The following is a 17,619-nucleotide window of genomic DNA, read 5'->3' as shown; positions in this document are numbered from 1 at the left end:
CTGGGCTGGGGGACAAAAGGCATCCCCTTGTGAAGCAGACTTTAACTAAGAGGGTCCCTTGTGGGATGGACTTTTTCATGTGGGGCACTGCTTCAAAGGAGGGGAAAACTCTGAAGTACCCTACAGCTTGGATTTTAGTACAATTAAATAATCAGGTTCACCTCTTTTTAGAGGGGAACATTCCTGAAACCCCCCCCCCCCCAAAAAAAGCTTGTTCTTGGGCCTTAGCCCATTGAACTTCACCCCAGCATTGTTGCTGTTCAGTGGAGTCAGTTTACCCATTGAGTTGCCAGGTGTCAAATGAAAAATAGTCAAGTAGTTTTACTTGCATGTGTGAACCAGGTGAGGGGTTAGGCCTGGGAAGTCAGGTTTAGTTTTCTTCACCACTGTCGGAACTCCTCTGCTTCTTCACAGCCCTGTAAGAAGAATAGGGACGCGGGTGGCGCTGTGATCTAAACCACAGAGCCTAGGGCTTGCCAATTGGAAGGTGGGTGGTTCGAATCCCCACGGCAGGGTGAGCTCCCCATGTTGGTCCCTGATCCTGCTCACCTAGCAGTTCGAAAGCACGGCAAAGTGCAAGTAGATAAATAGGTACCGCTCTGGGAGGAAGGTAAACGGCATTTCCGTGCACTGCTCTGGTTCGCCAGAAGTGGCTTAGTCATGCTGGCCGTGTGACCCGGAAGCTGTTTGTGGACAAACGCCGGCTCCCTTGGCCTATAGAGCGAGATGAGTGCACAACCCCAGAGTCATCCGCAACTGGATCTAACGGTCAGGGCTACCTTTACCTTTTAAGAAGCAGAATGTCAACAAGTAAAGTTAATCTCATTGTCCCATCTGAACTCATCACTTGATGAATTTTCTTTGCCCTTGGCTGAAGAATAGTTTGCACGGGGGAAAGCATGGATCAAATGCCAGGAACTGAAATCCAGTAAAGGAGGCAAGTCCCTGCTTCCTACTGCAGCCCCTTGCTTATTTCAGCATGTTCCAGAGGGTACCTCAACTCCACAGAGCAGATTCTCAGGAGCTTTGGGGCGGGAGGAGGAGTTGACTAAAACTGCCTCCCTCAGAATTGTTGGAAGTTTCCTCCACCATTCCTCCAGTGAGAGTGTCCCCCCAGCAGAGTTCCACTCACTGGAACTCTGGATCCAGCCCATTAAGTCTCTGCTACACCTGCTTTTGTTTCAGCATTTTCTTGGTCAGTAGTATACCAAATGAATCCCTCTACTGTTCTTTTGATGGATACGAGAGCATTGTTGAAAATACAGAAGTGTAAACTGCTGGGTGTTTTTCTTCTTCTTCATTAGTTGATCCAAAATGCAACTCTCTGTTGATGGTCGTAAGGGAGAGTTCATTTTTTCTAGTCTTTCAGATCTGCTGAGTTTGGTAAAATAGCAAAACAAACTGTTTTGTGCATGGCAGATCTCACCTCCTTCCACAACAGTGAAGGAGGAAAAAACCCCTTTGATTGATGAATCTCAGAGGATGCTGTTAATTTGTTACACCCAGATGGCTCAGTGGCTTGGACCAAGTCAAAAAGTGTGTTCTTCATCCTGAAATCACCACAGTTTTTGCTGTTGTATTTAAGGGAGAGGAACTGAAGCACAGTATTAAATAATAATGGGGAATTAACTTGATCTCCTATGGCAAATGAGCATAAAATCAGTGGTTCCTACCTGCAGTCTACAAATGGATCTTCAAAATATGAGTGGTTTAGTGCATCAAAGGAATATATTTGCACCCCCTTGGTTTCCTATGCAGTTCTACCTGTGTGTGGACTAACCCAATCACTGATCCCAATTTTTGTTTCTCATATTTCTGGTGCTGAAAATAAATTGCATTGATACAAAGGGTCAAGAGGTAGGGTCAAAGGCACCAACAAAGAGCAGGAGCTAACACTGCACCAGATCCTACCAAACATTTTCCTTTCAAAGACCAGCTGATAGGTCTTTGGATAAAGTGGACACTTACTAGAGAAATGAGCTGTCAGTTCCCTTCTCCCATTCCAACCTGCATTGAAGAAATGATTGGGAGTCCCAAACAACACCCCATGCTTGATGAAAAGTAGTCATGAGGAGGCAAGTAATAGACAACTTGGAGAATCAGGCTAGGATGATTATGGTGAATCTTGGCATGGGGTGGGGGAGGCAAACTTCAGTTATTATAAACATTTCTTCTGAGCCTGCCTAAGAGGGAATATGCTACCTTCCACACCTTCTTTCTGCTGCGTGCCACAGTTTTCTGTTTGTTGCTGAGTGTGCAATTCTCTGTGTCTTCTGTGTGTCCTGGATTTCTGTTGCATGTCCATGAAATAGGGGGGGAAAGTGTTTGGTTTCCTTTTCTTCTTTGGTGCATGATGACAATAAATAATGGTCTTGTATGATGACTCTTTTCCAATCGTTGCTCTTTCTTTCTTGCTTTCCTCACTATCCCATCCCAGGACCGAGCACCACTTGCCAAGAAGACTCCTGTGCCAACCAAGGCATCTGCATCCAGCAATGGGAAGGCTTCATTTGTGACTGTTCCATGACTTCCTACTCTGGGAACCAATGCAATGATCGTGAGTACCAGCTTTTTATATGGGATTTTGCAAGGACCTAGAAGGCATTTGATGTCTGGTTTGGTAGCTTAACACTGAGTGTGAATCCTAATGTCAGAGCTGCCTCATCATCTTGCTAGGCAACTAGCTTTAAAAGCTAGATTACTTGAAGGAAGTGTAGGATAATTATTTTCTCTTTGATCTGATATGAAAGTGCTTGAGTGCATTCTGTTTTCATATTTAAAGACAAATGAAATGAAAGGGGGCTATTGATGTTCTTTTTATAGCATCCAGATGGAACTGTGTGTGCTAGACAGTAATCAGAGTTTTACTAAATGAAGTACATTAACTTCTTAAAAGTTTTCTAGCCACAGTGTCCGGTACTGTGTGTGCTAGACAGTAATCAGAGATTTACTAAATGAAGTACATTAACTTCTTAAAAGTTTTCCAGCCACAGTGTCCGGTACCTAGTCTTGTCTTAAGTGGCTGCAGTAGCTGAAAAGATATCAAATTGAACTGTTGGAGGCATTTCTGTTCTGTAAATGATGTCCACAATTTCCTGTTGCTAATTGTGTGCTAAGGTGTCACTTATTGGTGGCTCCATGGTGCTGCTGCTACTGGACTTTGGTCCTGTTTTCATGTTCATCTTTGACATGGAAAAATCACTGTGAAGTGGATCTTCTGACTGCCCTTCTGTATAGTGAGAATGAGTTAGCATGTCCTGGAGATCCATTGAAAGCTAAACTCTCCCCACAGAACTCATAATGACGTTCAGAAGATGTCTTCTTCAAGCAAAAATGACACATTAAAATCACCTTGTGGTGACTTTACCACATTAATGTTTAAGATGGGAACTGGGTGTTTCATGAGCCTTGATAGAAGATTATGAGGGAGCAGTAATGCTGTGTTTCTTGAAATCTAGGATCCCAAAATGTGGTATATTCATCCTTAAGTCATTCAAATCTTGCTTTCAATTTGGTCACTCCAACTATCATGATATGGCGCACTAATTTTTACATGTGGGGGAACCCAAGGTGTGTGTTGGGGGGCGAATCATTGGGAGAGCAAGAATATGATGCTGATCCACACATGCAGCAGACGTGTGTGACACACTTTCCCCCTTGGGTGATACCATTTGGACTGCACATGAGAGATCATTTGTTTGGATGCATCTCTTCTGCACCCTATTAAAATAAACAAAACAAATTGCTTCACACATGTCAAAAATTGGCACATCAGAGAAAAACTTGGCCTAGAATTCTTTTTCCTCATAAGCTAGTTTTCTATGCACATGCATGTGTTCCCTGCATCGGGGAAGGTTAAAACTTGCAATCTTCCAGCTGCTCTGTGGCATGTGAATTGATGCATGTATAGATAGCTAGTTCTAAAATCCCAATCAAATGCAGTGCAGTCAGATGTATATCAATAGGCACAGAATTATACCCACCTTTGTCTTTTATGCAGAGATTCATAGTTCAATCATATGCCCTAAGCTCTGTCTGGAAACAGATTCTGTCTGTCCTCTTCCTTTCCCTTCCCTTTAGATTTTAGACTTTTGCATGGCACTTATCTGCCCCATAGTGCCCTGTGAGACATACTTCTTTGTCAATCATAGGCAATGGCATGCTTCTTAGGAAACCACTTTAAACAGAAAATGCAACCCTGGGACCTATGAAGCTGTATTTAAATAAGTGTTGTGGAGTGATCTAAAAGGGTTAGTGACATCATGCCCTTTCTGGGTTCTAATGAATTGGGCCACATGATTCCAAAGCACTACAGAACCCATTGGCACTAATGAATTCAGACAGACTTTAAATTGTCAACAAGTTCATTTCTGAGTCTGTAATTAGAACTTCCTTAATGTTCAGGAATCAACAGATAGGATATCATATAGGGCAATTGGAGGGCAGATTGATGTGAGTGAAAGTGACTCGTGGGGGTTCTTCTGATCCTTAAAATGTGCATCATAAGACACATGTTATGTATGCAGGCATCATGTAGGGAGGGCTGTAAGCATGCCTGTTTTCTAGAGAAGGCACTAAAAAGACTATAAAGAAAATGTCACAGAAAAATGCTGGAAGGCACTGAAGTCCTTTATATTGGCCCTCCTGCCTTTGCTGAGGTCATCAAAGACCTGGTTCTAAAGAAAGGCTCTTGTCTTTAAAGAGCAATGTGTCAAAAGTGGCCCCACTCATACAAGGAAAAGCAGATTTGAATTGTCAACAGCCAGGTATCTCTTGCATTCTTGTGCTGATGTTTTAGAAGTGGTTGTGGTAGGAGGCTATCTCCAAAAAGGAGCGAGAAAGGTAAGTTCACAATGATCGCTCTAAACCTGTCGTGCTGAGATCTGCAAAAGGTATGTCCTTGGTTGTGTTATGCTTGCAAATGATTGTTTGGGACTGGACTTTTTGCAATGGCAGATTTTGTTCTTACAGTTCTCCAACACACTCTGGGGTGGATAGCATCTTTCCAATGATGTTGCACAAGTTCCTTGCTGTCCTGAGTGCCAGTGTGATTCAGATGCTAACAGAGGTGTATGTATTGTTAATTTGACCAGAGTGGAAATGCTGTGCAAACACAGCTGGCAAGTAATGTATTGTCATGTGTCCACAATGGGCCATAAGATGGTATAATATTGTGAGAAACTTCATAGTGCAGAAATGGATCCTTGTAAACTAGGCAGCCAGACGTCATGGAGTTGGTGATATTTTGTTCCACTAGCTTAGGCTTATTTAAACTGGATCTTGATGAGTTACACTGAAAATTTTAGGGGCTTAGTATAATACATCTTCCTTCTCCTTCTCCCTTCACTCACGTGTCTGAACTGCTGCCGTGGAACAATTGCACTGGCCTCTATGGTCAGAGATGCTTTGGTTTACTGCTGCAGTTTTCCTGACCTTGGAAGTTTCTGCAAGTGTCAACAGCACCCTTTTAATTCTTCTTCCATGTGTGAGTCCAGAAGGCAGAAGAAATGAAGTAGCAACAGGTAGCATGTGGATTAGCCCTGGGGCATTAGTCTATCTAGGTAGCCTTGGCATAATTAGCTGCAACTTGCCCAATATCCCATTTAGTGCAAAGACCAATGAAGTGCTGATTTGTGGCTTTATTGATGTGACATGAGATGTGTATTGACTTTAGGAAAGCTTTTGTCTAATTTCACTGTTGATCCAGTATGTGTTCTACATTACTTACTGATGCAAGTAAGTTACGAATATTTAAATAAAAATACCTAGAAATGGCAGTTAGATCACAGATGGATATGCCATTTTTCTTCCTGTTGGCTATGACCATGTGGAGGCCTTTTAAAAACCACTCTTGCACCAATGACCAGGAGTTCCTGGCTTGCAGCAGATCAGTCACCTGCAAGGGGCTCATGTGTAAACAGTAAAACACCAAACAGATGTCTGTTGCTACATCAGTCAGGTGGTCATTGATTAGTTTTCCTTCGTTTTTGTTGTCTCTGTGTATGTTCAAATTATAGGTTGCAATACATTATTGATTAGTATTGTTAAAAGAGGTTTTTTCATTCAGCCAAGAAGAAAAACAAATTGCACCTCTCTCTTGAATGTGTGTCCACATAAGCTTCTAGGCTAGATTCCTTAATGTTAACTTTTTGGCGGGGTTGTGATGCCTGCATTTTCAGTTCCTGTGTTGCATTGGTAATGTCTGACGTTCTGCATCCCAAGGGTTATCCAAATGGGTCAGCTTTGCCTCCTTTTCAAACTGAGAAGGTGAATGTTTACAATTGTATCTGTTGCTATTGGGGCCAATTACATTGTGCCCGGGTGAGGTGGCCCTCTGCAGTTTCATTGCCAGTGCATTTCACTGGCACTTGATTTGCTTTAGCAAAAGCCCCCTTTTTGCCACTATTTAATTACCACCCATTTGTTTCTAATGTGCTCAATTTGTTACCTTACAGATCAAAACAATATGCATGAAAGGGTTATGGGGTGCAAGAAATAAATCCACATGTATCATTAGCTGTTGATGAATAAACTTGTAAGCTGCTAATTTTTACCTGGTAGTAGTCTTCAGTGCTGTTTGCAAACTCAGTGGAAAGACTTGGTATGTATATTTGAAAGAGATATAATTCAAATTACACAAATTGTAGCTCAGGAGGCCAGGACACACCCTATCCTACTCTCTTCAGTCCTGTTTGCTTCACACTCACTATCTGTATCTCTGTTTTCACCAATCTGTGCCATTCCTGCAGTCCTTCAAAAACATTCTATCCTCACCCCTCTACTACTACTCTGTATTCTACCTAGATAAGAAGCAAAAGTTAAAATGTGGTGTGGCTTTTATAGATCCCAGGAGCAATATTGGAAGTGGCCTTTTGCTTCACATTTCCACTAGCTTTCATTCCCTTTCTCACATCCCAAGTCTTCGCAGCGGCCTTCATACAGAAGTGTGCTTTTGGTGTTTTGTAGCATTGCATGCCAAACAAGAGCAATGTCTTCCATTGTGGAAACTGTCCAAGGAGCTTTTAGGTTCCTCTCAGCAAGCACCGAAACACCTCTCGGCAACTGCAAAGCATCAGGCTGGGATGCAGACCAAGAGCTTGTATGGAAGCATGTCCGCCTGACATATTGTTTTGTGTACTCCTCAGGGATCATGAATTAGCCCTAAAAATAATGAGAATCAACGTCAGAAGAGTTGGTTTCCAAATGTTTTGTGTTAGATGTCCACAGAGAGAACCTGAGGGAAGCTCTCTAGAGCAGAGATGGGGAAATTTTTCAGCCCAAGGGACACATTTCTTCATGGGCAATTTTCTAGGTGCTGCATGCCATGGAGTGGGCAGAGGCAGAGGTGAACGTTAGTGAAGCAGCAGCTGCTTACCTTCGTCCAGTAGTCTGTATCTGAGCTGTGCAGAAGTCAGAGGTTTTGACATATACCCCACACATCAGTGTAAGTGAGAGGCATTGTCACAGCTGAATGACAGGTTCCAAACAGGCAAAGGTGATTGAAAAAGCATGAAAAAGGGCTTTTCGGGGACCTGGCCTTAAGTGCAAGGGGTGTTTCCTGGAAGAGCCCTGAGGGCCAAATAGAGGTCTCATTTGCCCCCTCCCCAGGCCTGAAGTTCCCTATCAGTGTTCTAAAGGATATCCTTCTCCTCCCTCTCACCTGTTCTCCTCATGGTACTAAGGCCCAATCTATGTTTCATATGTATATTGGCTGTATATTTGCCTGACTTGAAGAACTCTGGATTGGTTTGGTACCGAGAATTCTTTGTTACAGACTCTTTGCCCCTCTTGCAGAACTACAGTTTCTCAGGTTCCCTGGAGAAGAGAATGAGTTTGAAATTACAGTGGTACCTTCAGGTTACAGACTCCGCTAACCCAGAAATAACGCTTCAGGTTAAGAACTTTGCTTCAGGATAAGAACAGAAATTGTGCTCTGGCGGCTCAGTGGCAGCGGCAGGCCCCATTAGCTGAAGTGGTGCTTCAGGTTAAGAACAGTTTCAGGTTAACAAATTAAGTTCTTAACCCGAGGTACCACTGTAGTTTAAGTCTGTGGCATGAATATCCCCTGAGAGCCAGACTAAATAGAGATACTTCCAAAGACACAGAAGGAATTGACTAATTTTAGGCTTTTCTTTTCTGCACTGAATCTATACTCCTCATAGCCCCAAGTGTAGAAAGGAAGTTCAATTGAAATTATGATGACTTGAAGGGGGATATTTGTATTTTAGAATGAATGAGGAGCATTCTGGGAACCCATCTGCCCAACACAGCTAAGCTGGAGCTGGGGGTGTGGGGGGGCACATTTTACATAACGTACCCTCCTCCATCCCAGTAATTTTTCAGCAAAGCTTGTGAAACCAAACAAAATAGTTCCCCTCACTGTGATTTACCTGCATAGTGCCATTATGGCATTCTTGCTGCCCTCACTCTGATATGGCTTTGTGTGATTGTCACATAGCCAGATCTGATCAGCTGTGTGTCTTGCTTCCTGCAACTCCCATAATTATTTGGGATTAACTCACAAATACCATATTTTAAAATGGCTTAGAAATCGCAAGGGGGTAGCTGATGAATCAGACAGCTGATGGAGCGCTAACCACACTCCTGCGGTACAGAATGACTGTTTTGCATTTAATATTTCATGTGCTGGAATTCTAATAAATATTGTTTGTTTGCATTTTTTTTTAATGACAAGTCAGGGAAAAAAGCAGCTGCAAACAGGTGGTGTTTTCTTTCCACTTCACATTTATCTCCCAAATGTTGGTGGGTGAAAAATTTGTTGCGGCTTTACTTAGGATTGATAAGTGAAATAAAATGTCAAAGATCCCTATCCCCTCAGAGTAGTAAATTCTTATATCATCTAGGGCAATGGAGGGTGACCTGTGGTGCTACCCATGTTTCTTGACCACACTTTCCATTTTCCCTAACCTTCCTGGAACAGATGGGATATGGAGTGCAACATCTATCGGGTGCTAAGTTAATTAATTAATTAATTAATTTCCCACCCCTGCTCCCAACGGAGCCTGAAACCAAGAAGGAATGGTCCCTAGATCCACATGAGATTGTAGTCGTGGAGCTGAAATGTAAGTTAATTTCCAGACATTGCCACTGTTAGCTACTTGTGGGTGTGTGAAGTTTTAACAACAGCTCCCCACTCTATGATAGACTTTTGCTATGCATCAGTGTTTGAGTATGTGCAAATCTGATCCTTGTGCCTGAATTGTGCACTCCTTTTCCCTAGTAGAATCAATTGATTTCTCTCCTGCCACTCCTGTCTGTCACCTCAGCCAACATGGAAATGGCTAAGCTGATTGGAGTCATTTTAGCAGCTTGTTGTGTGCAACCTTTCGACACAAGAACTGCAGTCATCCCCTGGTGGTATCAGTGCCCATGTGAATCTGCAAACATGTGGATGCTGTGTCTGCATGTACAATGGTCTCATGCATCCACTGACATCATTAGGATGGAAGCAAGTTCAGCAGTCATCTTTGAAGATCCTTTAGAAGCCTTATTTGATGGAGACATTGTGGTGAGCTGAATAAATCCATACTGCAAATAGAAACTCTGTGTGTGTGTGTTTCTTTTTTTTTTAAAAAAAAATGACAGATGGAAGAAAAACAGAAGCAGGTTAAAAGGATAAGCCAAGGCTCATATTCTTGATTGTTATCTCATTGGAAGATGACTGCCTACTGATCTCCAGTGGAGTTTAGCTGTGCATGGAGACATATCTCAGCAATGTTACAAGGTTGTTATCCAGGGGCTGTTTCAATAGGCTGAGCTGTGGAGCATTGTGGGGAAAAACATGAAAATTTTAAACTCAGTTGTCTCAATAACAATTCCTGAGAGGAAGATTTAGGTGGGTTATGTAGACACTTCTGAAATAGACTTTATATCTCTGAGTGTGTTAAAGGAGCCAGGGGGATGTATGTGATTATTCTATGTGGAGTTGCTTCAGATTACCCTTCTGGAGAATCCTGCTTCCAGGCCTGAATTGCTTTTTGAGCAGGGTTAGAAAAATGGTCCACACCCCTACTTCATAAGGATCTGAGAATGCAACCTGGTGTACCTGACTGATGATGCATGGATACCTTTGCAGTGCACTCCTTTGTCCTGAGCTGGGTGTTGACACACCCTTGTTACATCTTCCAGTTCACAATCTGGCACAAACTCCACTGCTGACACTGGTTCAACAATTAATCTGAAATTGGGTACTGGGGTGTGAATCTCCAGCCGGCCAGTCACCCATATTCCAGGCTATATTCTCCTCTTCTGCAGGTTCCCCCTACCAGCTATAGAACAACACTCACCGGATTGCCTAATATTTCACTTAGTGCAGCAAGCAAGTCTGTCACATGTCATTCTCTCTAGCCTGAGGCAGAGATCTGTATTGATTAGAAGTGGCAGGTTTCCTTTATAACTCAGTTTTGATTTTCAGAAGTACTCTGTTCCTGGCATTAAAAACTGTGACACCCCGCCCTCTCATCTTAAGCAATATAACCGTCATTGGTTGTGCTTTTGACATGGCTTTGATTATATGGAGCTGGTGTGATTTGTGTAAATGCCAGTGTTTCATAGACAGTAATGTTAAATAACTGCATAAGCAAGAGCAGGATTTTTCAAAGCTTACCCTAGTAGCGCTTTCATAAAATATACTGAAGGAAGCTCAACTGCTTTAATAATTATTCTTTTTCTTCCCAGTTGCCACCAGATGGCCCAGGAACTGAGTGATAGGAAGTTTAAACTAAACAGTTCCCAAACCTTTCACTCCTGCTGGGATTTCTCTTGTGATACTTTAAAGTTCGACCAGCAATCAGTTTGACACATGGAGACATATAGTTTTGCTAATTGCTAGTTTTGTTGGAGAAGGTCAGGATGGTGGATCAATTTTGATTTCTCTGCTTTTCAGTTGCCCAGTCTTAAATTCAGTTAGCCACAATTCTGCATGCATTTGCAATTTTTTAAAAATAAGGAAGTGCTCATGAAAAATAACCAGCATTTTAAAGCATGTTTCTCCTAATAAATACATTTTTGCAAGCAATTTCCTCTTAAATGTAATGCATTTTTGTATATTAGTTTTCTCTACTGTATGCATTCTGATGCATACTTCTAAGGTGTACAACTTTTTGCACTGAAAACTGCACCGCAATATTCAGATAAGAGTTTATTTTGAAAGATAGCTGTGTTTCCATTCTCATATTGTTTCAGGAAGTACAAATAAGATAGGTTCTTATGACATAATTTTTAATGTGAGCCTAAGAATAGCTTGCTGATCAAGCCAATGGCCCATCTAGTCCAGCATCCTATTCTCACAGTTGTCCAACTTGATACCTGTGGGAAACCAGCAAACATGACCTCAGCACAAGAGCATGCTCCCCTCCTGCATCTCCCAGCAACAGTTATTTAGAAATATTGCTGCCTCTGATTATGAAGGCAGAGTATTACCATAATGGTAATGTCCCCATCCAAGTTTTCATGTAGAGATGCTAAAAAGGAGGGAGCTTGTTTCTGCAAGGCTCCACATTAAGCTAATCCAGTCAAGCATGGGGATGCTTGAATAATTTGATCCCTGTGGATCTCCTGTATGAAATATCCTGATCTGCATCTCTCTTACTAACACAGAGATCAAAACTATCCACTGGCTTCTGCACTTCTCTTGATGCTGTGGCACAGTTCTTGGCAGTTTAAACTGCTAAAAATAGATATTTAAATGTGTATTTGAATACTTATTTGTAGAGGATTAAAAGATTCACAGATTAATGTGGAATGGAATTACAGGTAAGAAAAATCCAAAAGTGATATGAACTAGAAATAGACAGGTTCACCCATTCCTAATTGAGATACTTCTAATAATAATCATGTCTTTGGTGCATGTCAGCATTGAGAGTTCTTTATACTGACTTCAGACATCAGTATAGCATCAATGCATCAATAAAGAACCAACCAAGGGGTAGGGAGGAGGAATAATATTTCATGCAGGCTGCAGAAAGTATTTAGGCTTCTGAGGACTGGTGTAAGCTTGCTTTTAGAATCCAGTGCCAACAGATATTTTCACAGATCTAGCAAGGCCTGCAGACGTCAGGAAATCTTATAGAAGGATGTAGATATTCCCTAGATATTTCAGCAAAGCCCTATTTTGTCCGAGCTGGAGCTAGGCCATCCTATTTTTCATCATGGGCTCAAAGAAGGGGATAATACGGAGTTGATTTTGAGTTGGGTTTTGGTTTTGAATACCTCCATAGTCACACTCTCTTTCCCAGACCGCCTTCTAGCATTATGAACTCTCCAAGGTGCTGAAGCCAGCTCCACATTTAAAATAACTTGCTCGGCTCTGGTATCAATAATGCACCTGCCAAGCATAAATTGTTCTTTTCAAATGGACATGGGCCGTCATCTCAACAGAAACATGGTCAGGGGTCCAATTCATCTTCCCTTTGCTTGTGCTTCTAACTTAATTGCCTCGCTTGGCCCAATAAAAGTCTTTGTCAGCTTTGCTGATTTCTCATAACTATCTGTCATAGCGGCTCCTTTTTGCCTCCAAATTGCATTAAATGACCTTCCAACTGCTACATCTCTGCCCTGCTGATCTCAGGTGAATGATGAAGATGGATGACAGGCATCACAGGCCATCAGTCATGTGATTGGTAGGGACCTAGGAAGCATCTGTGTCTTTTATAGTTCATCTGCCACAGATCTTTCCTCGAGTGAACAGAAGAGTGCAAAATACTGAAGAGGGCCTACCTCTAACACACACACACACACACACACAGAGAGAGAGAGAGAGAGAGAGAGAGAGAGAGAGAGAGAGGAGAGAGAGAGAGAGAGAGAGAGAGAGAATATATATAACTAATGTCTCTGGACAATGTCCTGCCAACTAGGACCAAAGTGGCTACTTTAAGACCATACCTGGCCTTTAACAGCAGCTGGATCTGTGTACATTAGCAAGTAGAGGCAAATGATTTAGAGATTTTGATACTGTGAGAAGCATCACCTGCTGATCTCCTCAGCATCACCAGCCCAAATATTCTGTTCATTTGGCATTTTTTTTTCTGACTGACCTTCCCCCCCCCTTAAAGAAAGCAATGTGTGGAGTAGTTTAAAAAGCAAATAAAGAGAATATAAATCACAGAAAATAATAAAACAGAGCTAGGTCAAATTAGTATCAGCCTACAAAATGCTGCCATCACATAGAGCCACCGTGTTATAGGGGACACTTTCTCCATGTAGCCCAGGGTGGTCTATCCTGACAAAGCAGCAGTTTTCCAGGATCTCAGACAGAAGAAGGTCTTTCACCTCACCTGCCACCTGATCCTTCTAACTAGAGGTATGAGAGATTGAAGCTGGGACGTGCTGCATGCACAGCATGTTCTCAACTGATGAGAGATTAGCCATTGTCTGATACATCTTGAGGTCACAAAGATAATATTTAAATACTTACTTTTAAATGCATTTCCCCTTAAAATATGCCCCCCCGTGTGTGTGTGTGTGTGTGTGTGTGTGTGTGTGTGTGTGTGTGTTTGTGTTTGTGTAAATTCTGATCTGCACATAAATCTGGCAAATAGCAATCAGGTCAGTTTGTATAAGAATTCATAAAGACTGAGCCCCTGAAGCAGCCCTAAATTTATGCTCTGGGAGGTGTAGGAATGCTGCTAATTATTATTATTATTATTATTATTATTATTATTATTATTATTATTATTATTATTTCCCATGTGTGAACTGTGAGAGGTTGTGAGAACTGTGCCACTTATCTTTTCTAACTATTAAAATGGTTTTGTTATTTGGTGACATAAATCAGCCTCTCCTCATTTTGTTATCAGTGGGAAATACTAAAACCTTCCAGGTATTTACTCAATTATGGGATACTGAGTATTTTTGACAAGGAAAAATGTAATAAACTTCTTTAAGACCAGCTTGGATTATAATGGTGCCTGTTTTTTCTCTACCCCCTTAAAATCATTGGGTTTGGGGTGTGATTGCATAGCCCATTTTAAGCACACAAGACCTCCAAATTCATGCTATCATAGGCAGAATAGAGTTTCTGGCAGGCAGCATACTCAGCAGATGGTTCTCTGCCCACACATCTCTATTTTTGCATAGGCTCCCAATGTTTATATTAGCGGTAATGAGCTTGGGCAATTATAAATAGAAAGCTGTTTATTGTTTCTTCTATAAAAGAGCAAAAATGAATAATTTCTTTTTGTAAACCCAAAAAGGGTAAAAATTGAACTGATGTAATGGAGCTATTTCTCAGCCCAATGGAAAATCAGAGCAGTCAAAAAGCTCGCACCTCACTCATTTGGCAGAATAAAGAATGGTCTTGTTTTCCTTTTTTCTACCCCGCTAGATGGTGCTGTGGCTCTGTAAGTCAACCAGATGCATGCAGACACCACACAAACAAATACACCCGTGGATTGCAAAGAGCAAACCACAAATGAAGTTAGAAGAATCCATTTCACTCTTGCTGCTTTCTCCCCACCCCTCCTTTCCAAATTAATCTCACAAAGAGGTTTTCCAAGATCACAAGCTCTATTTGGCTCTGGGCAGTTTTCATTTCCCCTCCTTGCTTACAAAACCCTGTGGTTCTGCCATCACTTAGGACAGTTTAGGAAGCTGATATAGGCTGCATGAGAAACTGCATTTGGGGAAACAGTGTTATTAAATAGCATCACGACTCCTCGGGAGCATTAAGAACAGCTATCCTGTCTTGACATGTCCACTGAGTGTAGCTTAAAAATGTGTCACCCTGAGTGCAAGAAAGAGAGAGCAGAGAAAGGGATGGTGTTTATCTTACAGTGAACTGCTTTTGCTCTGCTCCAATGAGTATTGCTTTAGGTCCAGCCATGGGGATTCAAAGCTGTCCATTCATGGATGAAAGAACACACAGCGAGCAGCAGTTGAAGTTTAGCTTATCAGTTTCTCACCTCCCATCTCTCTGATCCTTGGGTTATCCTTCCCAGGTACACTGGTGAATGTTGAAACCTCAAAAGGCAAGGAAGGACAAGGAATGATGGAATTTCCTGAGCATTCTAGAATGGAACCTTGACATCCTGGAAAGCATCTACAATGCACAATCAGTGAGCTGGTCATCCCCACTTTTATAGGACCTTTCTTCTAAAGGGGGGATGAGGAGCCTATAGCCCTCCAGAAGTTGTTGGACTTCAACACTCATCAGCCAGTATGGCCAATGATCAGGAATGATGGGATTTGTAGTCCAGCAATACCTGGAGGGGCCACAGTTTCCCCACTCGTGTTCTAAATGAAGCAAGGAGGGAGGATGAGAAATTCTGCTTAGGAGAACTTAGAACAGCGCAGAGTTCTTTTTAAAATGTTTTTTTAAAAATCTACAAATTTCTCTCCTTGATCCTTGCCCATCCTGGCTTATAAAAGCTAGCCGGGAAGGGCTGGGTGATGGGCTTCACAGGGTGGTGAATGCTTCTCTCTGTGAGAGAGCCTTCCTGGACCCGCTGAAAGAGGTGGTTGTTAAATTGCTTCTTAAAAAACCATATTTAGATGCAGCCAATATGGCCAACTATCGCCCAGTCTCAAATCTTCCATTCTTGGGCAAGGTGATTGAGTGAGTGGTTGCTGAACAACTCCAGGCACACCTGGAAGAAGCGGACCATTTGGATCCCTTCCAGTCAGGATTCAGGCCTCATCATGGTACTGATACTGCCTTGGTCACACTGGTTGATGATCTCCAGCGGGCTAGGGACAAAGGTGAGAGCTGTTTCCTAGTTCTGCTGGATCTCTCAGCAGCGTTTGACACCATCGACCATAACATCCTTCTGGACTGTCTAGAGGGGTTGGGAGCTGGGGGCACTGTTATACAATGGTTCCGCTCCTTCCTCCTGGGCCGTGTTCAGAAAGTGGTGGTGCAGGATGAGTGTTCAGACTCCTGGGTTCTCACTTGTGGGGTGCCTCAGGGTTCTGTCCTATCCCCCATGCTTTTCAACATCTACATGCAGCCACTGGCTGTTCCCTCACTACGATAAGCCAAGTTACAGGGAACCAGGCAGAGGGCCTTCTCAGTAGTGGCACCCGCCCTGTGGAACGCCCTCCCACCAGATTTCAAAGAGGAAAACAACTACCAGACTTTTAGAAGACATCTGAAAACAGCCCTGTTTAGGGAAGCTTTTAATGTTTAATAGATTATTGTATTTTAACATTCTGTTGGAAGCTGCCCAGAGTGGCTGGGGAAACCCAGCCAGATGGGCAGGGTATAAATAAATAAAGTATTATTATTATTATTATTATTATTATTATTATTATTATTAGTTTGTGTGTGTGATTAAAATTGCAAGGTTCTCAGGTGGAAGTAGTACATCTTACAAATTTATATGCAGATCCCTTATACCTTGTGTGCGTTGAAAAAATACCGGAGTTACACCCCCCGAAAGATACTAGGTGATTATATAGCATCACCGCCAGGGGCAAAATAGGGTGAATTGCTGCCCCCATGGGCAGCCCAGGGGGATGGCCACCTTCCCCTCACCCCGTGAGCTGTGTCTTTGCTTTTAAAGTGACTAAAAAGGGGAATGGGGAAAGAAATCCTCAGACCACATGACAGTATATTCTGCAAATGTTACTATCCCCACCTGAATATCCTTGCACCTGAATGTCTAGTGCTTCTAATGTTCAAATGGGGTGCCCCCCTCCCCCCAAAAAAAGAATTATGAGAAATTTGGGAGGTTGAACATTCAGTTCAGCACTCAACTTGTGCCACTTAAAGGTTTGTGGATTTATTCCATTAACGGCTTCCTTCCCTATACTTTCTAGTGGCTAGTTTCACCTTCTGCTTATGGCCTGGGCTTCCCATTTTCATTTGGAGGCCGAAAACATTGTCCATAGTCAAGGAAAAGATGCCTCAAGTTTGTTTAAGAAGCAGCCTCTTTATTTAATCCTCCTGAAATTTCACAGCCTAAGCTAAATTGACAGCATTGCTTTAAATAATGACTCTCTTTCCATAGTTGTTGCAAAGGTTACATACTTGCTTCAGGACTCATTTGGACCTGAAGTCCTGAATCTGCAGTTTTCCAGTGGGCAACCATTAATCTGATAGGCTCTGCTGTAAATAATCACAGTAAATGCCATGTAATGTATCTTCACTGGGGCAGGAGGGGAGCTTTCCATCATGGAGTCACCATTAGCAAGTTGTTTGAAGTCTCCACTAATTGTCTGAAAAGAGAACACAAAAGTAAACTCCCCCCCCTCTTAGCTTCATATTGGCCACACTTGCACCTCACAATCAGCCAGGATTCTGGGTTATCTTGGCTCTCTTTGAAGGAGCATTACATTCAGTCATTTTGCTCCTCCTTTTGCATGAGTGGGTAAAACTAACTAGGAAGGACTAGCTCCTTGTGGCTGGTAAGCCTGGTATCCTGAAACAGGCCAGAATGGTAAACTGGAGTCTTTAAACTAGGATTTGTAGTTGGGAGCCAAAACCAGGATCCGAGGTTCACTCATGATAGGATGCCCCTCTCCGATTAGTTTTACCTGCTTGAGCAATCAGGAGTGAATGGGTCACATGCAGATGCAAAGTAGGCTAGGAATCCTGGCTTACTGTCATGAAGGGCAAATGTGACCATTCTTTTCTCAGCAAAGATCAAAAACACATGGGCA

At 42.4% G+C, this 17,619-nt stretch overlaps 1 protein-coding gene across 1 annotated transcript in view; it reads left to right on the top strand.

Moving 5' to 3' along the window:
- Positions 1-17,619, top strand: part of LOC117042274 (neurexin-3-like) — a 632,640-nt gene that overhangs the window by 561,928 nt on the left and 53,093 nt on the right. Inside the window, exon 18 of the mRNA XM_033141809.1 lies at positions 2,438-2,557. Within this exon, the coding sequence (XP_032997700.1) occupies positions 2,438-2,557 (120 nt within the window). The remainder of the gene's footprint in view (positions 1-2,437; positions 2,558-17,619) is intronic.

Source organism: Lacerta agilis, chromosome 1 (assembly GCF_009819535.1).
Source record: "Lacerta agilis isolate rLacAgi1 chromosome 1, rLacAgi1.pri, whole genome shotgun sequence".
Classification (NCBI taxonomy): domain Eukaryota; kingdom Metazoa; phylum Chordata; class Lepidosauria; order Squamata; family Lacertidae; genus Lacerta; species Lacerta agilis.
Note: the sequence above shows the minus strand (reverse complement) of the source record. Positions and strands in the feature narration are given on the sequence as shown.